The 19,870-nt window shown below is 39.5% G+C and overlaps 1 protein-coding gene across 1 annotated transcript in view; it reads right to left on the bottom strand.

Moving 5' to 3' along the window:
- The window catches only part of insc (INSC spindle orientation adaptor protein), a 38,827-nt gene extending 21,583 nt beyond the window's left edge, over window positions 1–17,244 (bottom strand). Inside the window, exons 1-5 of the mRNA XM_030053344.1 lie at window positions 17,171–17,244; window positions 3,568–3,934; window positions 3,073–3,125; window positions 2,827–2,950; window positions 1,423–1,536 (exon numbers count right to left, since the gene is read on the bottom strand). Coding sequence (XP_029909204.1) covers window positions 1,423–1,536; window positions 2,827–2,950; window positions 3,073–3,125; window positions 3,568–3,934; window positions 17,171–17,244 — 732 coding nt within the window. The remainder of the gene's footprint in view (window positions 1–1,422; window positions 1,537–2,826; window positions 2,951–3,072; window positions 3,126–3,567; window positions 3,935–17,170) is intronic.
- Window positions 17,245–19,870: the final 2,626 nt, after the last annotated feature.

The raw sequence follows: 19,870 nt of genomic DNA, 5'->3' as shown, positions 1-19,870 counted from the left end.
TCAACAACTGACTGAAGTTTATTTAGGTATTCACTGCTTTTTTATTTTCCCAGTGTCTATTTCTAGAATTTGTTGGCAATGTATGATAATAGTGAATATTCTTTAATATATTACTCCTTAAGTTATTTGTTTAAGAAAGCAGCCTTCTGAGTACCTTTGCATAGTCATATTGGCACAAAATCGATGTACAATCCACACAGAAAAAATCTATTTTCATTTCAGCTCGAAAATTCACTATATGAGCTGCCATATCGGTGACTGTTGAATTTTTCCATATCGCCTAAAAAAATCCCATATTGGTCTGGCACAATTTGTCTTGAGTATTGATTCAAAGCCACTGGTTTGGTGCTATGAAGGGAGTTAAGAAGTGGATTAATAGGTAAAGAAGCCTAAGCGGATTGGCCTTGTGGGTCACTGCTCACTCCTAATGGGAGCTGACAGTATTGATCTGATGATCTGGCAACCAGGGAGGTGTGTTTGTGTGTGTTAGGAATCAGGAAGAGCCTTATCAAGACTATCCTGGAAGCAGGCAGTGAACTAATGGCCAATTGAGACTGGCTGTCTGGACTGTCTTGTCTTATCTGAGGGTGAAATAGCTTTTTAGAACCACGTATAAAGAGGCAGATGACACATGCGGGTCTATTGGATAATGAACAAGACAGAAAGGTCGTGCTGACCATGGAAAGGGATGGTCGAAAATGAAAGGGTGAAGATTATGGAGTTATATTTCACCCAAAATAAATTGTACATAATCTCATGATTGTGAAATGGGCCATCATTTAAAAAAAAGAAAAAAACTGTTCTGTGAATGTGTAAACGATCGTAACCCATTTTGCAAATGAAATCTTTATGAATATGAATAAATACTGTGTTTACACTTTCAGCTTATAAGTTTACATTTGTGTTCACAGTTTCAGCAGTTTATGACCTCACTTTTAAAACACAGTTCTTACATAGATAGTGTTCTCCTGATCGTGGAGAACACTATATATTTTGTTCTAACAAGTTTGGAGTGCCAGATGTGTGGGATTTTACCATCTTAGAACTATTCAAATTTGGTGTCAGGTTAAAGATAGGGACACACTAGAAGAATTTTCAAAAACATCACGCCACACGATTTTCTGTCTGTCAGTTAGATGAGATGATTAGGATATCACACACTAAACTACATCACTGAGACTATTCTGCTGACTCTAAATTCATTAACATCAGGATCTCTGATCTCACAGATTCTTGTGCACTTGAGACAGACCGCCAGATTCAGGTTGTTTCAGCTCGCCTCACTGTAAACTCCACTTTTGTTGGCTATTGGCAGTCTCTGCACTTGGAATAAATCTTTGATCCCTACAGACCACATTTTTGGTAGGCATAGACCCAGGGGAAAAAGCCTAACAACTCTGTATTGCTGCTGTGTGAGTCTACCTTGGCAATGATGCTACAAAGCTGGGGGCCGTCCTGGGTGAGGGACAGCAGGTTACTAATGGCGCTGCCGATGGTGAAAACACTATCCGAAGACTCAATCTGTTTGATCAGGACCTGCAAGGAAGAGGTATAAAGGAAAAAACACAGTTTGTTAAATGATGTTAAATAATATGCACAGTTATTTTGTAATGAAACACAAAATAATATATATATATATATATATATATATATAATGAAACACAAAATAATATATATATATATATATATATATATATATATATATATATATATATAATGAAACACAAAATAATATATATATATATATATATATATATATATATATGTACCCACTTTTCCACAACTTGCCACAACAACTTGCCCCTTCAGTTAGTCTTTTCTGCATTATCTGGAATGAATGAAAGTGTCACGTTTTGCGCCTGTATTGCATTATGGTCTATTGAGGCTCATGCTATTGTAGAAATTGTTATTTTTCCTCTTCTTTCCTCTCTGTATGATTGTGGAACACCAGTGCAACATGGAGTCTCTGGAAAGAAGCTCTTACTCTTTAATCCTGAGGCACTGACACCAAAACCTGACATGTGCATTAAATGTTTTGATGTGCCCAGAAATGGAAACTACACTACTAAGAGCTGTTTTTGATAGTGTTTTAGGATGGAATAGATGTAGTACTATTAGAAACTTGTGAAAGCAGTGCTGTGTCTTATATTATTGGGTCACAGATTGTATTATTATATCTGATCAAACTGTTAAAAACAAAGAACTTTCGTAAGTGGGTCACAAACATACACATTGTACACACTGGAATGAACAAAGAAATGAACAGAAGAATTACGCAAAATTACACAGCTGAATGCAAAAAGAAATTTGTGTTTGCTGCACCCCTCAACTCTCTGACTTGCATCTAAAATGTGAAATAAAAGCTTTCCCACTGAATAAGGACAATCCTTTATTGTAAACAGCACCTGTGCAACTGTAATCATGGGTTAATCATGGATTAATTAGAGTGGAATGCAAAGTCTGTTAGTTTACCTTATTTCTCTAAGACATACAAAGATGATGTAATCCTCCATTAGTCCAATGACCATAATAATGGACCCATGTTTACTTTTCCATTGAAACACTTATGTAAAACAATATGTCTGGGTATGACGCAGGGGTGTGTGTGTGTGTGTAGGGAGGGAGGGGAAGCGGAGGGGCGTTTACACACTTTCATGCAGCCATGGTACACATTTTAGTGTATCAGTGTTATCAGTGAACTGGGCTGATGCCTCAGTATTTAGAGCAACTGAGCATATATGACAGGTGGGCGCCTCAGTTTTCTCTCACTGTTTAATAACTTGTCAGCTTATCAAGTGTGAATAACACCGGCTAACTGCTACATACCTGGATCTCATTGGCCAAGGCCATGTCAATCATGTTGCTGAATGAATCACTGACATCAGTGAGGATCTCATGGATGGCTTCCCTCATGGACTTGAGGAAGAACTCATCATCAGTATGAAGGCACCTGTGAATGAAGACACATTGTGACAAAACATAAAGCAATGTGCTCCCCATAAACCAAATATTGTATTAGTCTTTGTTATGACTGATGGTTTTTTTTTTTTTTTTTTTTTTTTACAGCTATACCTCTCTGTAATGTTGGTCAGCTCCATGCACTTTTCCAGTAGAGATTTCTCATACTGAAACAAAAGGAAACCACACAACACAAAAGGAATAAATAATCATTTTGATCATAGACAATCATGTGATGCACAGATAAAAAAAAATGCTCCAGCATGAACTACTAGAGGTGCTGAGGAACTTCCTTCCTATGGATGAGGTGAGTGTGCATGCATCATCAGTTAGTCAAAGCCATCAGTCAACCATAATAACAGTGGGTAGCAGAGGCATATTCCTCTTATTTTGGCCTAAAAACTAAGGTATATCACAGACAGATTGGTGTCATTGGAGCTTCTATATCCCTGAGACATTCCCACCGAGAAACACCTCACTCTGTTTTCAAAGATCCAGAGATCATGTGTAGTAGCCCCCTTTGGAATTGGCTTTGCAGTGAATTAAGAGGCCATTGTTAGGCCACCAGGCCAGCATCAAACATCAAACCCTTCAATAACTGACTCTTACTTTCTGCATCTCCAGTGGAGTGTTTCGGGCAGCACCGTACTCATGAACCAGGGAGCGCACGTGGCAGTTTGCACGTACAGCTGTGCTGTGGACCCTCTGCCAGCGTCCCTTCTCCAGTCGTTGGAACATCTTGCCAAGCTCCGTGCTGACCACCAGCGCTCGGCGAAGGAGCGTCTGAAGATTGTTGCGGGCCACGTGGTCCCCTCCACCCACTGCTGACGCCACAATCAGCTCTCCCTGCTGGGCATCCTCTTCCACACCGATGGGCTTGGCCTGAAGAACGCACATACACTCCACCTCTGTCATGTGGCGGAGGTCCTCCATCCAGCGCTGGACTGAGTCAACCTGGAGAGACTGCATACGGGTGCTGTGGTGAAATAATGACGACACAAAAAAACAACATCAGAATCAGAGCTACCTTATTCACGTTACAGAGAAGGGGATGATACAGTGTTATAGTATACTGTGCATATCTCAGTCTTCAATAGCTAAGACCACACAGAAAATGAAGTAAGACTGGACTCCATCTATCATTTAGTATATGCAAAGAGATTGCACTTTCTTGCTTCTGAAATAATTCGCTGAGAGGAAATTGTAATATATTTGATGTTTTGGTCCAAAGTGTCTCTCTAATTCTGAGGTACATTTGAAAAATTAAATTCCCTGCACAAACTGAGTCACATGCAGGCAGTAAATTTACTCAGTATTACTCAGAAATTTGGTGGACAGTATCCTCTGAGATCCTTTGCACCGACTGCCCTGCTGACTAAAGATTGGACAGAAATATGTAAGAAAGCCTTCATGATCTCTGACCCCCTGCATCAAATGGCCTGCTGAATAAGTAGAAAATCGAGGGAGTGGTTACTCATAAATTTAGAGTGGTTGTTACAAATAGTTAATACTTTAAGTTGGCTGTTTTATGACTGTGCCATTACTGCTCTCTCTTTGCCTCACAGCTCTCTTCTTTCTTTCTAATTTCTTTCTTTAATCTTTGATAGATTTTCTATTCCCTACTATGAAATGACTACATTGCTGTTTTTTTCTGTAATTAACTGTCTCTGGTATATTTTCCATTCATTCAGAAAAAGAATTCCTTGATCTCAGTGGGACTCACAATGTTAAATAAAGGTGAAAATGAAATAAAACACACTGATATGTCAAAATGAAATTTAAAATTGTACATTCTTGAAACGTAAACTGTATTGTTCACCAGCACAGCTATGAGAATTCCATGACTCGCTCAACCATAAATCATTAAAACATATAAAACAACATATGTTTTACTTGTGCAAATTCTACATTCTGTTTCTAGAGTAATAATCCTATCAATAATGCAATGCTCAAATGTCACAGGTCATTGCAGCAGCAGCAGCAGTAAACAGCAGCGCCGCGTTATTCCTTAAATCAATGATGTGGGTGTAAGGTCAATTATCCACCAATAACTCCCAGCGTCCACACTCGTTAGTTAAACCTATCATTTCCTCTCAGCACAGAGACGGCATTTGCACTGGGTCGAACTGAGCAAACACTCTTCCTGACTTCAATCTTACCCACCATTGACCCTAATGAACGCAGGCTTAAGGGGGCAATACAGAGTCTTCCGCGCAATGAGTCAAAGCTTCGTGAAAGAGAACGGGTCGATGGCTACAACACCCTCCTATGCTTTAAGTAAACACATGACAGAGGGTCACTAATGAAGCTATATGCTCCATTGGCTCACTGGGTTTTGTCTGTCATTTCTGAGAAATGCCAGCTCAGTGGACTATTGCATCGGTATTGAATACTGGTGGATCCTGTCTGAGAGAGGCATTGTGAATGTATGTACACTCCAAACAAAGATCCTATTGAATCTATCTCAAACCAGTAAACTGCTCCCAAGTGCTAATTTGGGGTGGCAGGATGAAGACCTCTGTCCTTCTCTGTTCACTCCTGTCATTGATCTGCAATGGTCAACACAATTATGTAACATTTAGTTTTCCTCAGCGCACGTACTGGGTTTCACCCTTTTGTCAGAGCCGGTTTAACAGGACTGCACCAATAAAAAGCCACGGCTCCAATTATATATCTAATTCACTATCAAACAAAATAGAGGGCTTCTGTTTACATGAGTCTAATAAGGAAGATCAGTCTAAAGATCAACAAAGGTCACTTAGGCTAAAGCAGATTAGCAATTCTCATAGGAAGAAATACAATACAAATAGTGTTCCTCTTCTCATGCCACATTATTATTATTATTATTATTATTATTATTATTACAAATTCTACAAAGAAAATCCAAATTAAACTGACAAGTAAAACTTTTGTTCATCAAAGTCTTCAGTTTTGGATCCACTCCAATTAAAACTATATGAAATTTTAGACATTCATGTTATTTTCTGTAAACATATTTTCCGTGTTCCCCATATTTGCAAAGGCAGGTTTGCATGTTTCAAAACAATGACACTGCTTATCCAGAGTGTTTCCCTGCCTTCTGCCCAATGCACGCTGGGAGAGGCTCCAGCCCCTTGTGAGTGTGAATAATAAAAGCAGTTTTGACATGAAAGAATTTTCCTAAATGTTTAAAAGGCCACTCCCTTTACTCCCCTATGCTAATGGTAAATCTCTCTTCTCTAAGCCTGGTGGCCACATCTCCTTGTGTTTACTCATGCTATCTAGCCCATACCCAAGCCATACCAGCCAAATATTAAGAATAATGACAGTGATTGTCTGGATGTGGGTAACAACTTAATTTGTTATTTCTTGATCAGTGGTGCCATAATGTTAGAGTAATGTCCTCATACAGAAACTCATCAACCAGTGTCATCCCATTATGTTTTCTTCAGTTCCCTAAATGTAGTCTGCAGCATGTGAGAATAGCTCCCTAATACAGTCTCATACTTGCAAATAAAACATTTTGAAAACATATTTTAGTATTAGGACCTTTTTCTGACAGATGCTTTTTTTTTTTTTTTTTTTTGAAGTACAGTACACCTCTTAAAAAACCACTCCAGCTACCAAAATGTTCTGTTAGCGGTGAATCACATGGTGGCAAACACTACACTTACTCAAATTGATTAAAAATCACTACAAAAACCTTGATGGTCATTTACTGCCACGGGTGACAAAGACGTGGAAAGTGTTAAAAGATCTTAATTGGCATCATTTGTGAGACTCGCAGTTGAGCATGCCTGCTGCATTTTTATCCAGTGAGCATACGGGCATTTGGGTAGGAGATCAAATCGAACAACACAGGAAGAGACAAAATATCTATGTTTGGTTATTGTGAACAGCAACATTATTAAGTATATTATCCATCATGTATTTACAATAAACGGTGCTGAAGTGGTTTTGTAACAACCAGAGGGTTCGTAAATGTTCAAACAGCCAAAGCAGTCAGTTTTTCAGGAGTACAAATCTGCTATAATACGTAGAATTCTACAACACGTCAGACCAAATGTGGCCATTTCAAACCATTTTCCATAGTTATATAACAGCATCGCACAAGGGTGAATCCCATCTAGATTTACACACCAAACAACCACAAAACGATCGCCTTGCCGTCGAGAAAAAAAGGATGATAATAATAGGTTTGTTTTCCAAAGGAGGGGAAGCGGTCCACTTCAGCTCGCAGGGAATGACAAATATTTACATGCAGGGCCAGGGAAGGGTCAGGCGACAGTGGTGTCTATTATCCCAGTCATGGATGCTGTGGAGATGGGGCATTCTCATCCACTGTCAGTGTGCTACAGCCTGAGGGACAGCGGCAGCAGTGACATGAGTTGGTAAAAGTTAATACAGAAGCTCTCCTTATTTATCAAATATTTCTCCTGCAAGCAGCTACTCCAGTATAATTGTTTTATTTGCTGTTCCAAAATTAGAAGCCTAAATATTTCTCTATATTGTTTTGATTGTGATTGATATGATTGATACGATTGCTCTGTTGTATCAATGTATTTGATTACTATGCCGATGAAGCATAATTGAATTCCAATTAATTGAATTGTTATTTTTATTGAAATATAGTCAGCAGTGCATACTTGAAAAATCAACTTGGGTGACTTACAGTAAAAAAAAATGTAGCCAGAGGGAACTGAACTGAGCCAAACAGAACTTAATTCTGCTGGATGGAACTAAACTTGGTTGTAAATTGAATTGACTTGAATTGAATTGAAGTGAAATGAACTGAAGTGACTTAGATAGAAACTCGTGGAAAGGGGAATAACTCCTGAACAGACATGAGAGAGAATAACAGGTTGAACTTATGTTCATGAAATGACGTCACATCAGTAAGAAAGCGAGGAAGGGCATAAATCTGATTGGCTAATCTGCATCACATAAGGGTGTACATATAAATATGTATGTGTTATCATAGGTTACAGTTTCTGAAAGCACTAACTACTGTATAATGCTGTGGAACTGAATCCAGCACTCCTCTACTATGGTGACAGATGCAATGATCATGAATCATGTGGCAGTGAAGACAACAAGCCATATTTATTATATGACTGGGTACATTAAACTGTCCTGGTCAAGACTGTAAATAAAAAGCAACAACATGAAAACAACTTGCCAAATGCAGTTTTGAACTAAGAGTCATTTGAGAGAACATTTTTGACTTTCTCACTGCTTCATTAGTTTTGTGACTTAACTCGGCTCAGGCACAAGTTCTTAATTTATGATTAGAAGCTGAAACACTGATTTATTCTTTTACAGTACTATGTTTCCCATTATATTTCGGAAGCTGTGCTAGGGACTCTGCACATGGGCATCAATTATGTCTTAAGTGGGAGCAGGGAGAAATTATAGAGCATATTTACACACAGCCATTTAATTTGGGTCCCATTAGCAGGCTCTGTACTCTGCCAACATATACATTGACTGTACAGATCCTGAAAAATAACTGCTGGGTTTTGAATAATGGTGTGGAATAATGGTTGCTAGTGGTTGTATATGGTGACTATGCCTTTACACAAGGCCTTCCTATCACAAGCTGCATCTTCTTTTTCTCTTTTCTTGCCTTTAAAGAGATTTTAGGACTAAAATTGCATTATAAACACATCAACACTTATACTATGAAGATGCTTCATACTGATGAACATCATTTTTAATCGGAGGAAAATAATCCATGCAGTTGGAGGCTAAAGAAGAGGGTGTGTTCAACAATAAAATCATAGAGTGTAACAAGGAATAGGAAGCAGCGGCACATCAGAACAATATCAATAATTCAGACATTTCCCATACATTCGGGTGGAAAAAAAGCTTCCATTCTAAGTTTCTCAATAGTGACACTTTTATATTTGAACACGGTCTGTCACTCAAACCTCTACAAATCCTCTCTTAGAAAGTAGTTCCTTTCATGAAGTTTCACTCGGCAACATTCTGGCATTTTAGAGAGGAAGTCACCTTTGCTGACAGCCATTCTAGTGCCAGAGAAACCATGGGCAAGAGAAAAAAACACTAAAGTGAGGATGAAAAAGGTGAAAACATGCGTGCTGTACCCTACATACAATATGGCTGAAGGAATTCTTCATCACAGGATGTGAGTCAACAGCTTCCATATCCGCATGAAAGATTCAGCAAGCTGTTGGCTTTCATTTCTCAGCGTGGACCCTCTGGATCCCTAAGTTCCATCGCAGAAGATGAAAATGGTTTAACATAATGAAAATCAATGAAAATCCAAGTCGGCTTTCAAGCTCGGTGGCAGCCTCAGTCTGCAGCACGGCATATTTTGTGGTGCTTTGCTAGTTAGTGTGCAGTAAATGGACAGATTTGAAACCCCGGGGTGCTAAGTGGAGCACCTGTTGTTACTCAAGTATGGCAAAGATGTTGGACAGCAGGAACTAATTTGTTCTTCAGGGCTGGCCACAACAAAAACTGTTCCACACGTCGCTAGAGGCTTCACGTGACTCGGATGCTGGGAACAGCAAAGCAAAACCATGAATTACAGCTGGACCATATCATTTTGACTTTTTGTTTTCAATTTCAGTTCAGTTTTAATTAGATTTTAAAGTGGGTTTGCTCGTTTAGTTTGGTTTTTATTTATTTATTTTTCCCTTTTTGCAAATGCTCAGTTTTAGTGGAGGTTTTAGTAGTTTCAGTGTTAGTTTTAGTCTTAATTGTAATATTGTATATCTCAGTGTTGCTTCTTTTTTCTCCCTTTAAGGAAAACATTTCTTTCTTCTTGCCCATCAGGGAGGTAAGAGGTGTGGGATCAGCTGTTAAACAACACTCCCTGCGGCCATCAGGGATTCAATGTTGAGCTCACGGTTACATTATAGCAGGGCTTGAACCCGGGACCCCTGGCTGATAGGTTTATGTTCCTTCACATTACGCCTCACTGACGCCATTTGCAAAAGGAATCCTCTGCTGTTTTGAAGTAAAAACAAACTGGGATGTCCTGGAGCCTGATCTCAAGAATTTTGTGAAATGAGCAAACTGTCTCAAATCCATAATTTTAATTACTATATTGTTATGATATCCATGTATATGGTGGAGTATAGAACTAAAACAAATGTATTGGATCTAGATGCTCTCTATATTCTGCTATGAAAAATGTCAAAAGTATCAATGGGCTTGTTGGGTTGCAGCCTTCCTGGTTGACTTCTCCAATGAAGTTTAAAACAGCTGTAACACTGAACCAGATAAATAAATCCACTAAAAAAAATAAAGTCCACTTTAAATCTCTGATACAAAGCAGCTGTGTCCCAAAATCATGCTATATATTAATACTGAACAATATACACTGTACACCTACAACTGGATGACTTCTGCCACCAGCCAATGTCAAATTAGAAAAATATTTAATAATCAAACACACACACACAAAAATACACAAATACACAAAAAAAGTATCTCAACAGATACTTTGGTTTATCTTTGGTTTTCATGAACTACACACTCAAAATACTTAGACAATTTAGCATGTACTTTGTTTTCATACTTTAAGTGTGCGAACACAATACAGAATAAAAAAAAAAAAAAAAAAAATGCTTTTGAGACAGGGTAGACAGATTAGCCAGCACTACAGGTCAAAGAATCTTTGGGTAATATGAGTGAAATGCACAGTGCTCCAAGTATTTATTTCTCATTGTTCACGTTCATTTTCAGTTGTCACATTAAGATATGTAAATTACTGTGAACCTACTGTCACGTCAGCATGTTCAGATCATCCCGTGCTATTTTACTTTCAAATTTCAATGAGTTTGTGTTATCTGGTCAGCCAACATCATTTTCCCTCAGCTAAATGTGAGACGATCATCCGGTTTTGCTGTGGTGTTGTTACTATGGAGGCACAACATGCACAAAGTTACAGATTTCAGCTTTAAAAAACAAATCATGGATGTGACCTGACTCCAGATAGAAAGTAGGTTGAGATAGCAGAGTTTAAAGTAATAAAGACGAAAGGGTGTCAAAGGTCGGGTGGATGGGCGACAGCAGATACATTTTCTCTCAGCTCCAGCAACTCAGGCTCAGTTCCTGACTCATACCAAGAAGTTCCCTACCAAAAGTGGAGTTTAGATTTAAGAATAGGTTTCCTGTGACGCCCAGATTTTACCTTAATATTAACCAAATTGTTTTAGTTTGAAACCTAACACTAACCTTGACCAACTTAATTTTACTAGCTCAAACATAACTGCTAGTTAACGTTTTCATGCAAAGGAACTCTTCACAATACTTTGTGCTTTTGTCTTTCATAGCGAGGGGACTGTGTAGGCTCAGTGGGCAGAATACGGCCTTTCAACAGCCAGGCTCAACAGTGTGTTTCTTTCTGAGGCCACGTTACAAATTGAGGCAGCCAGGGTAGTGTGAGAGGTTTTGGGATAAAAACCTCGACCAAATAGGCTAAAACAAAGTCTGGAATTGTCCTTACACTGCATTCAAATCAATGGCAGGCTTCGTGGCTTGCTTGGAAGTGCACAGCTAGCAACATGTGTTAGTACATGTAATAGTTTCTGTTTTGCATCTGACCGCAATGAAATGCTAAGGGATACAGATTCAGTCCAGAATGTTCTCTCGGCAGTTTTCTGATGAGGAAGTCATTCAGCACGTTAGCCTACAAGCTGGACGCAGTGCTTCGCCCACTGTCTGGTTTTCATGAATGCCTGATGTCACATGTTAAAAAATGGAAATCTTTCTCAAATACCACAACAGAACCACAGTCCAAGGGGACAGAATGAATGGAAATGTGGGCAGAATGAGCTGTGAGATTTTGAAGACCAGGCCGTTGTGGCTTTGGTTTTGGCTGAAGGAAGAAACAAGAAGTCTCTTGTCCCACAAAGGATTAAATAGGGAGGCATAAACAGAGAGATGCAATAGCATGCTAATGTATTCATACTCTGCTCAAAAAAAAAGAACAGAATATATTTTAACAGATTTCTGTTTATACATGTGATGCAGAGGCTTCACAATACTCGCAATACTTAATACAAATGTGACACCAAAGCCTCTGCGGGAAAATAAGAGGCGAGAGATGAGCTAAGATAATAGCAAAAGCATATGGCTAATAGCACTTTAAGTGTGCAAGTCACGCCTTGATTTTTCTGGGCGAAGGTCACTCTTTGTGGAGTCTGCACTCTTGCTGAGGTAGAGTATGGTAAGGGGATCTATCGTGGCTTCTGTCTGCTGCAGCTTGGTCCTGGCACTGGGGGCAGACATCTGACTCCCAGATGTTTCAGACAGACTCTAACGTGCAGCCAAGAGTAGCCTCACCTAAGACTACATACATTCTCCCTCTGCCTCTCATAGTCTTTTCCTGTCTGGCTGCTTTTCTTCTTTCTCTTTCCCTCTGTCTCACACACAAGCAAGCCAAGCAAGTTATATTGGCAGAAAACAGCGGTGACATAAATTAATAGGCATTCATACAAAACTGCATTACTGCACTCTCTGTCTCTCTGTATCCACCTCTTTAATGTAAATTTTGAATTTAAAGTTTAAATGATCCTTGAGTGGCAACACTGGAAAAGAGTTTTGCAAACAAGTTTTTATTTTGCCTGAGGTTAATGGGGTGGCGTTCCAGCAAAGACCCAATGCACCGAAAGGCGGCTGATGGAAAAAGTTCATTCAAATAAACATGATGACATAGCAGGGACATTTGGCATGTGCTGCTTCTCTGTTTGACAACAAACACGGTGGTGAATGGAGGTACATGTTATGCATTCATGGACTTTTAATAAAGCCATGTACGACTGAGAAAAGCCTCTTTCACTGTTTCCAGAGTGTGCAGGTCATCAAATCTCTCCATTTTATGACCTGATTGGCTGCCCAACATTGATTCTGTCACAGTTTACAATCACTTGCTTACAATATGCACAACATTTGCATTGAAACATAGCTAAAGCTTCCTCTCAGTCTTATTCTCTGGCTACAGTCTCTTGACTCTCTTTTTCTCTGTCTCACACTCTTTCCATTACATAAGCAAACCCTCAAACATGCAATTTTTCCAACATTCCCACATAAACTGTTGGCAAAAAACGGATAAACAACAAGGCATATGTGCACACACACACACATATAGACACTCAGTTAACCCGCTCAGTTAACACTCAGTTAACCCACTAGCAGTATGATTGTGATTTTCTATGGACCATGCCTCTCTCAGACTGTAATCAGAGGCCTAAATTGCCCAGACAAGCAGACTGGGGCAAAGTGGCTGTTGTGCTGTAGAGATGTTTGTCAACTGAGTGCATGTATGCATTCCATCTGTGTTTGCAATTTATTTTAATATAATTCAGTCACTTGGCCCCTTTCAAGAGTTGATTTACCGGCTGTGTGTGAGCCATATGCTGCACAAATATGTTTTATGTTTGTCTGTTTGTGTGTGTGTGTGTGTGTGTGTGTGTGTGTGACTCCTTCTGTGTGTGTTTGAGTGCCTGTACATGGCATGACAGTGTTATTGACTTCTTGTCCAAGGACGCTGCATGTCCTTTACTGATGCTCTGTAATGGCTTGTGAATACATAGCCGTCAAAACATATTCAAATGTACCAACAATGACTAAATATACTCAACCCCTTCTGCAAACATGCCAGATAGATTGCTTGATGATGATGAGGTCGTTCTCATAAAAAGATCAGCACCTGGCTCTTAGCATTTCACAACAATGATGTGACAATGAAAAAAATGCTTTTCAAACATTTGGAAAATCAGCTTATTTTCAGATGGACAGCCGTGTGTTCTTAAGGACACATGCACTGGATTTTGAATGTATTTTCATTGGCCCTGAGATAATGAAATATGAGAAAAGAACCAATGCGAACCTTCAATTAAAGCTACAAAGATGCAAATCATGAATGTTGGATATTTAACACAGCAGCAGTGGCACTGCCAGCTGCTGACTTTATATTTGGAAGTGGAGGCCACAGGGCTGTGGTGAGGGCCCTTCAGATGATGGGTCTGCAGTGAAGGAGGGCCAGTCAAGGGCGGTTAGCAGGTCAGCTGCTGCTCAGTGTTGGCTCTAACTGGACAGCATGGAGGCAGAGCACTGCTTCTCTGCGCTTGAGTTTCAGATGTTTGTCATGTGCACACTGTGCTGTTTGTATGGCGAGCACATGTGTCAAGCAGATTCTGCAAATTTTTTTTTTTCCTTTTCTGTTATGTTTTTCCTTGGACTTTTTGTGCAGATATGGATATGATTAAGGATTCAGATGTGAATGGAATCTATTTCAAATCATGTGCATGCACATGTAGATGTGTGTGTTCATATTTGTATTCTCAAGGCACTATGGCTTTGACCCTTGCACTTTATATGCCTGCTTGTAATTTTACAGATCTAGGGGCGAGCGAGGGGTTGAGCAATTTATCCTTTTGAGGAGATGGGACATTTGGTAAAAAAATGGGTATCAGCAAATCAGTGTTTCCCACTGCTGATAGGATAGAGGAGAAGATAAAAGATAATCTATATAGATAGATAGATAGATAGATAAATATAAATATAAATATAAATATAAATATAAATATAAATATAGATATAGATATAGATATAGATATATATAGATATAGATATAGATTTTTTTTTTTTTTTTTTTTTTTTTTTTTAGTGAACCATGACAGTCATGGACTTGGCAAAGAAAAAAATTCTGGTGGAGGGACACTGAATTCTTTTAATTTTTTGGCATAAAAATTGTACACTTTAAATAAAGACCTCTAAATATCAGAAGTAAGTAACGGCAGCTGTAACCCATAATCTGGGTATCAGCCTTCAAAAACCCATAAAGGTCAAACCTGAGGTATTAAATTAACAACCACTGAGCACCAATGGCTGTGAAATCTGTCACTGGTTGATAAATTAAAAAGGGGGTCACCAAAATTACTGACCTCTCAGAATCTGAATTCTGTTTCACCCCATTGTAAATTACAAACTTGTATCTAAACAAGTAGGTTAGCTCAGTACCCAGCTCTACCCATAAATAAGGACTGGTGCTGCCCCATCCCAAAGCAGAGTGAAATCTTTCAATCAAAAATACTGAAGTGAACAAAAGCTAACTCTACCGTTTCACTCAGTGAAAGTCATTCTGATTAACAGCGTCAGGTAAATGTAAATATGTTTTTGTGAGTAGGATACCCTTGCAGGTTTGTTTGTGTGCCAGTTTGAGTGGATTTCTCTCCGTCTCCCAGTACATGAGCTGTTGAAAACCAAATAAGACCTGGTGCCCATCGCTCCTGCAGGATAATCCTGTTACCAGCAATGATACATTCATTCCCTCGCAAAACATCCAGTCTGACTAATGACACCACCAGCACCCGTCACCACTGTAAACCTCATTCTCTGTCACTACAAGAGGCACCTGACATCACTGTCTGGCATGCATTGTCACCATTACAAAGCATTATTATTATTGCAGGTAGGCGCCAAAGTGTAGCGCCCATTTGCAGATGAAACAGGAGGGTTGTTTCTTGTTATCATGGTTATTATTTTCAGTAGTGTTTGAGTGTTTGTCTGTGCATGTGTGTGTGTGTGTGTGTGTGTGTGTGTGTGTACCAGGTATTACTAATATTGTGGGGATGTAAATCTGTTCACACCGTCATGTTGTGGGGACTCAGCTCCTTTATGGGAACAAAAAAACGTCCCCTTAGTCCCCTTAGTGAAAATCCTTAATTTTAGGAGGAGGCTCGGTTTAAAGGTAAGCTAACTTTAGGTTAGGGTAAGGTTAGGGTAAGGCAAGTAGTGGTCGGGTTAAAGGTTAGAATAAGTCTCCAGGAAATTAATGTAAGTCAATCTCATATCCTCTGAAGTGATGGAAACACAACTGTGTGTGTGTGTGTGTGTGTGTGTGTGTGTGTGTGTGTGTGTGTGGCTATTTGGATAAAAACACTGAGGTGGAATCTGTAGAAACATGATGGTTTGCTCAGGTTCATAGCATATTAAGAACTCTATCCTAATGGCCTTAATATTAAAGATGTGTGTGCATGTGTGTGTATGTGTGGGTGCGCTCTTGTATACATGCACATGTGATGAGTGAACAATATCGCCGTGATTCACATGATGCACTTTCCTCATGTGGGACGGGAGGTAGCAAGATTCCCATCGGCATGACTTGCAAGTTCACATCAGTTAGAAAAGTAAAGTGAAACCAAGCTTCTCTCTTCTGGTCTTCCTGACAAGGAGACCAAACCCTGGACTGTTTGAATGGAAGCCTGCTAATCCTCAGCATTTTTTTTTTTTTTTTCAGTTACAAATGCACTTTTGAGCCAATCCAAAAAAAAAGACACACTTTTCAGATGAGTGACAGTGGGGAAGTTTCACAGTCACTGAGATTAGTTGACAGCTTGGTCTGACATGGTTTCCAAATGCCAGTGAAAAAATCATGAAAAACTTCCATTCACTGGCTGAAAACGGCTCATGTCATACACTTTCACCAATGCCTAACAACAAAAGTGAACCATCTTCCTATACATTGGATCACCTCTGATAGTGACTGAGGGTCCTCACAAGCACAGGAATGCAGCATAATACATGAACACTGCAAAAACTCAAAATCTTAACAAGATTATTTGTCTTATTTCAAGTCAAAAATGTCTTATTAGTCAAAATATCTCATTACACACAAAAATAAGACATGATCACCTCAGAAGTAACTTGTTTTTAGACAATTGTCTCTTGTTTCAAGTGAAAATTTGCTTGAAACAAGTGAAAATTTGCTTGTTTCATTGGCAAAATTTGTTTCTTGTTTCTAGCTAATTTTCACTTATTTCAAGTGAATTTTCACTTTTTCCACTGGCAAATTTTGCCAATGAAACAAACAAATTTTCACTTGTTTCAAGTGAATTTTCACTTAAAACAAGTGAAAATTGTCTAAAAACAATTTACTTCTGAGGTGATCATGTCTTATTTTAAGTGTAATGAGATATTTTGACTAGGAATAAGACATTTTTGACTTGAAATAAGACAAATAATCTTGGTAAGATTTTGTGTTTTTGCAGTGAAGTGATTAAATACAATCATCACATTTCTGTGTGTGAGTGCAATCAGGAACTTGAGTGCGTTCTTTTGAGTGTGTCTGAGTGTATGTGTGTAGATGTGTGCCTGAGTGTGTGTGTGTGTGTGTGTGAGTGTAGGTGGTGAAATAGTCAGGTTTGAATTCTGCAGGCCAGATTACAGCTGCCAGGGCCCATGTGCTGCTACTTGCCTCAGTGGAGATGAAGAGAGGGAGCTGCTCTGCCTGGGGCTGCTCAGAGGAGTCGCCATTCTGTCTGAGGCCATCTCTACTTCAGCACGCCACCTTTAAACACAACATATACAGTAATCATCAAGGGAAATCAACGTGAAGGCATTGCTTCTATATTGATTGGTTTGCTTTCAAATGTGAGATTCTGGTGGGAAAAGATATAAACTGACTCAACAAGAGACAACCCCCTCAGCTTGGATGTTGCTATTCTCAATTACACACAGGAACTTAGACATAGTGAAAAGAACATGCACACACACACACACACACACACACACACTGCATCCTGGCCGTGTTGCTCGCCACTGCAGCGTTATCCACTACAATATCTCCTTATTGATCCGCCTCCAAGCATTCTATTCTTGTCTTGTCTTTTTTCCTCCAAGTAATTCAATTATCAATAAACCTCCCTGGTTTAAATAGCTACAGGCCCTGGTGTGCCAGTGGAATAATATTTCTTATCTTCTAATTTATTGGCTGGCTGCCAGCCAGTGACTCTCTCCCTACTTTGAGCCTGAGCGAAAGGGGCTGATGCTCTTAAGTGCCCACAACTTTATTCCGCCATTTTATTGATGTATCCCATTTAGATTAGTCCATTTTCAATCAGGCAAAGCTACGGACGCCCTCCTGCCTGATCCACACTCTAATCCTTTTAGTTAATGATATCCTGCAGTGGTATGGTTACAAATTTCATGTTTACTGGGGAGTATAATTAGCAGGTAGTTACAAAATGAGACTCCCTCTCCCTCTCTCCCTCTCTCTCATACACACGCACAAACATGCACACACACACACACACACACACACACAAGCCTGAAAGGACCCACCCAGTGTCACGGAGCAGGTTTTGGCCGCAATGCCCTGCTTTTTATTAAATGCTTACAGAGTGTTATGCGATCAATAGACGTAAACAGGAGAACTCACAATAAAGGAACTGAGAGGAGAGGATGTGTGATACGCACTAGACGTCACTTGTTCGATCCCACGTGGGTCTGCCCTCGAGTGTCGCAGTGTTCAGACCTTCTCAAAACTGAACAACTGCTTCACTCTGTACTGTTGTGAGACAGAGGCAGAGAGGATCAGGCAAAAGAAGTGCCTCAGCAGAGTCACTGTATCTGATTTATCCTCGCTTCAATTGCTCCGAAAACGCCCAGGTTATGTAATTATGAGCGGCAAGGGAACTATCTGAGGATGGATGAGTGAAAAGAGGGGATTTGGACTGAATGAGTGAATCAGTCGGTGAGTGGGCAAGGGATGCCTCAACACCAAGACAGACAGACAGACAGACAGGTAGATAGACAGATAGATAGATAGATAGATAGATAGATAGATAGATAGATAGATAGATAGATAGATAGATAGATGAACAAATAGGAGAAGCAACTAAGGGAGCAACAAGAGAGGAGGTGCAGGGGCTTTTTCCTTTAACTGCAGTCTTGGCATGGCTCCTCCAGAGCCATTTTCAGAAAAAAGCATCATAGTGAACCAGAAATGATACCACTGCTGTGCCAGGACCCCAGCAGTCTGGAAGACTGTCAGTAACCACCTTATGTTGGGGAAAAAAACCCACATCCATTATACTTGGCATGATTATTATTAATATGGCAGTAAAAAAAAAAAATAGAATAGAATAAAAGGGACCAGCCCAAGAAATGCCCCTCAGAAATGAATTCTCAACTAAATGTGGCCTCGGGGTTAAGATTACAGATACTAAGTGGCTGTAACAAGATATTAAGGTGATAGTTCAAGTTTTTACTCATATAGTAGAATTTCATAGACCCTTTAACTCCTTCTCTGTTGCAAAAATGAACACTTCACCGGGCCTGTTCTTCTCCATAATGAATGAAGTGGATCTGACCCAGTAAACAACACTGTTTTGAGCAGCAACCCAAAGCTGAAAAATGTTTTGAAGAATGCACAACAGCACACTTTTGTCTTAGATTCATTATCGATACTCTTTTCCAGCTCTCTTGTTTGCTAACTGGAGGAACTATTTTCTTTCGGTATCACTACACAACAGCTTCCCTTACTAGATGTGTTGAACGTGCAGCACTGAGGAGAGCTGTTGCACAGTGATACAGAAACAAAGTAGTTCCACCAGTGAGCAAGCAAATATCAATAAGTATCAATAATGAATGTAAGACAAAAGTGTGTTTTTCAGCTGTGGGTAGTTAGATCCTTTTCATTCAGTTTCATGGTGAAGCATTCCCATTGCAGAGAAGGAACTGACCATTACAACTTGGAGGATTTCTTACACCGTGGAGGAGCAAATACCACTATGGGTAACACTACTTACTAAGTCAGATCAGAAATTAATAGATTTTAATCTCTACAGTGCATTTGTTCATTCAGAATGAGCTGAGGGAACATGCTCCCACATGGAATAGAATAGAATAGAATAGAATAGAATAGAATAGAATAGAATAGGAAATCCTACTGGGCATTACTGCTAATATAACTGCACCATTAGATTATCACAATAGGCCTCAATAAAATATACTGGCAGTTTCATTGTGCACAAGTTCACAGCTGTGGGACACAAGGCCAGTAGATTCCATTACATGTGTATCCGGCTCGTTAGCAGTGCTCTCCTGTGTATTACCATACAAATTGAGATGAGGTGTCTAATGTGTCCAATCAAGCAATTCAGTCCGAGAGTGT

The sequence above is a fragment of the Myripristis murdjan genome, chromosome 6 (genome assembly GCF_902150065.1).
Source record: "Myripristis murdjan chromosome 6, fMyrMur1.1, whole genome shotgun sequence".
NCBI classification, from domain to species: Eukaryota; Metazoa; Chordata; class Actinopteri; order Holocentriformes; family Holocentridae; genus Myripristis; species Myripristis murdjan.
This window is presented reverse-complemented; position numbering and strand designations above follow the sequence as displayed.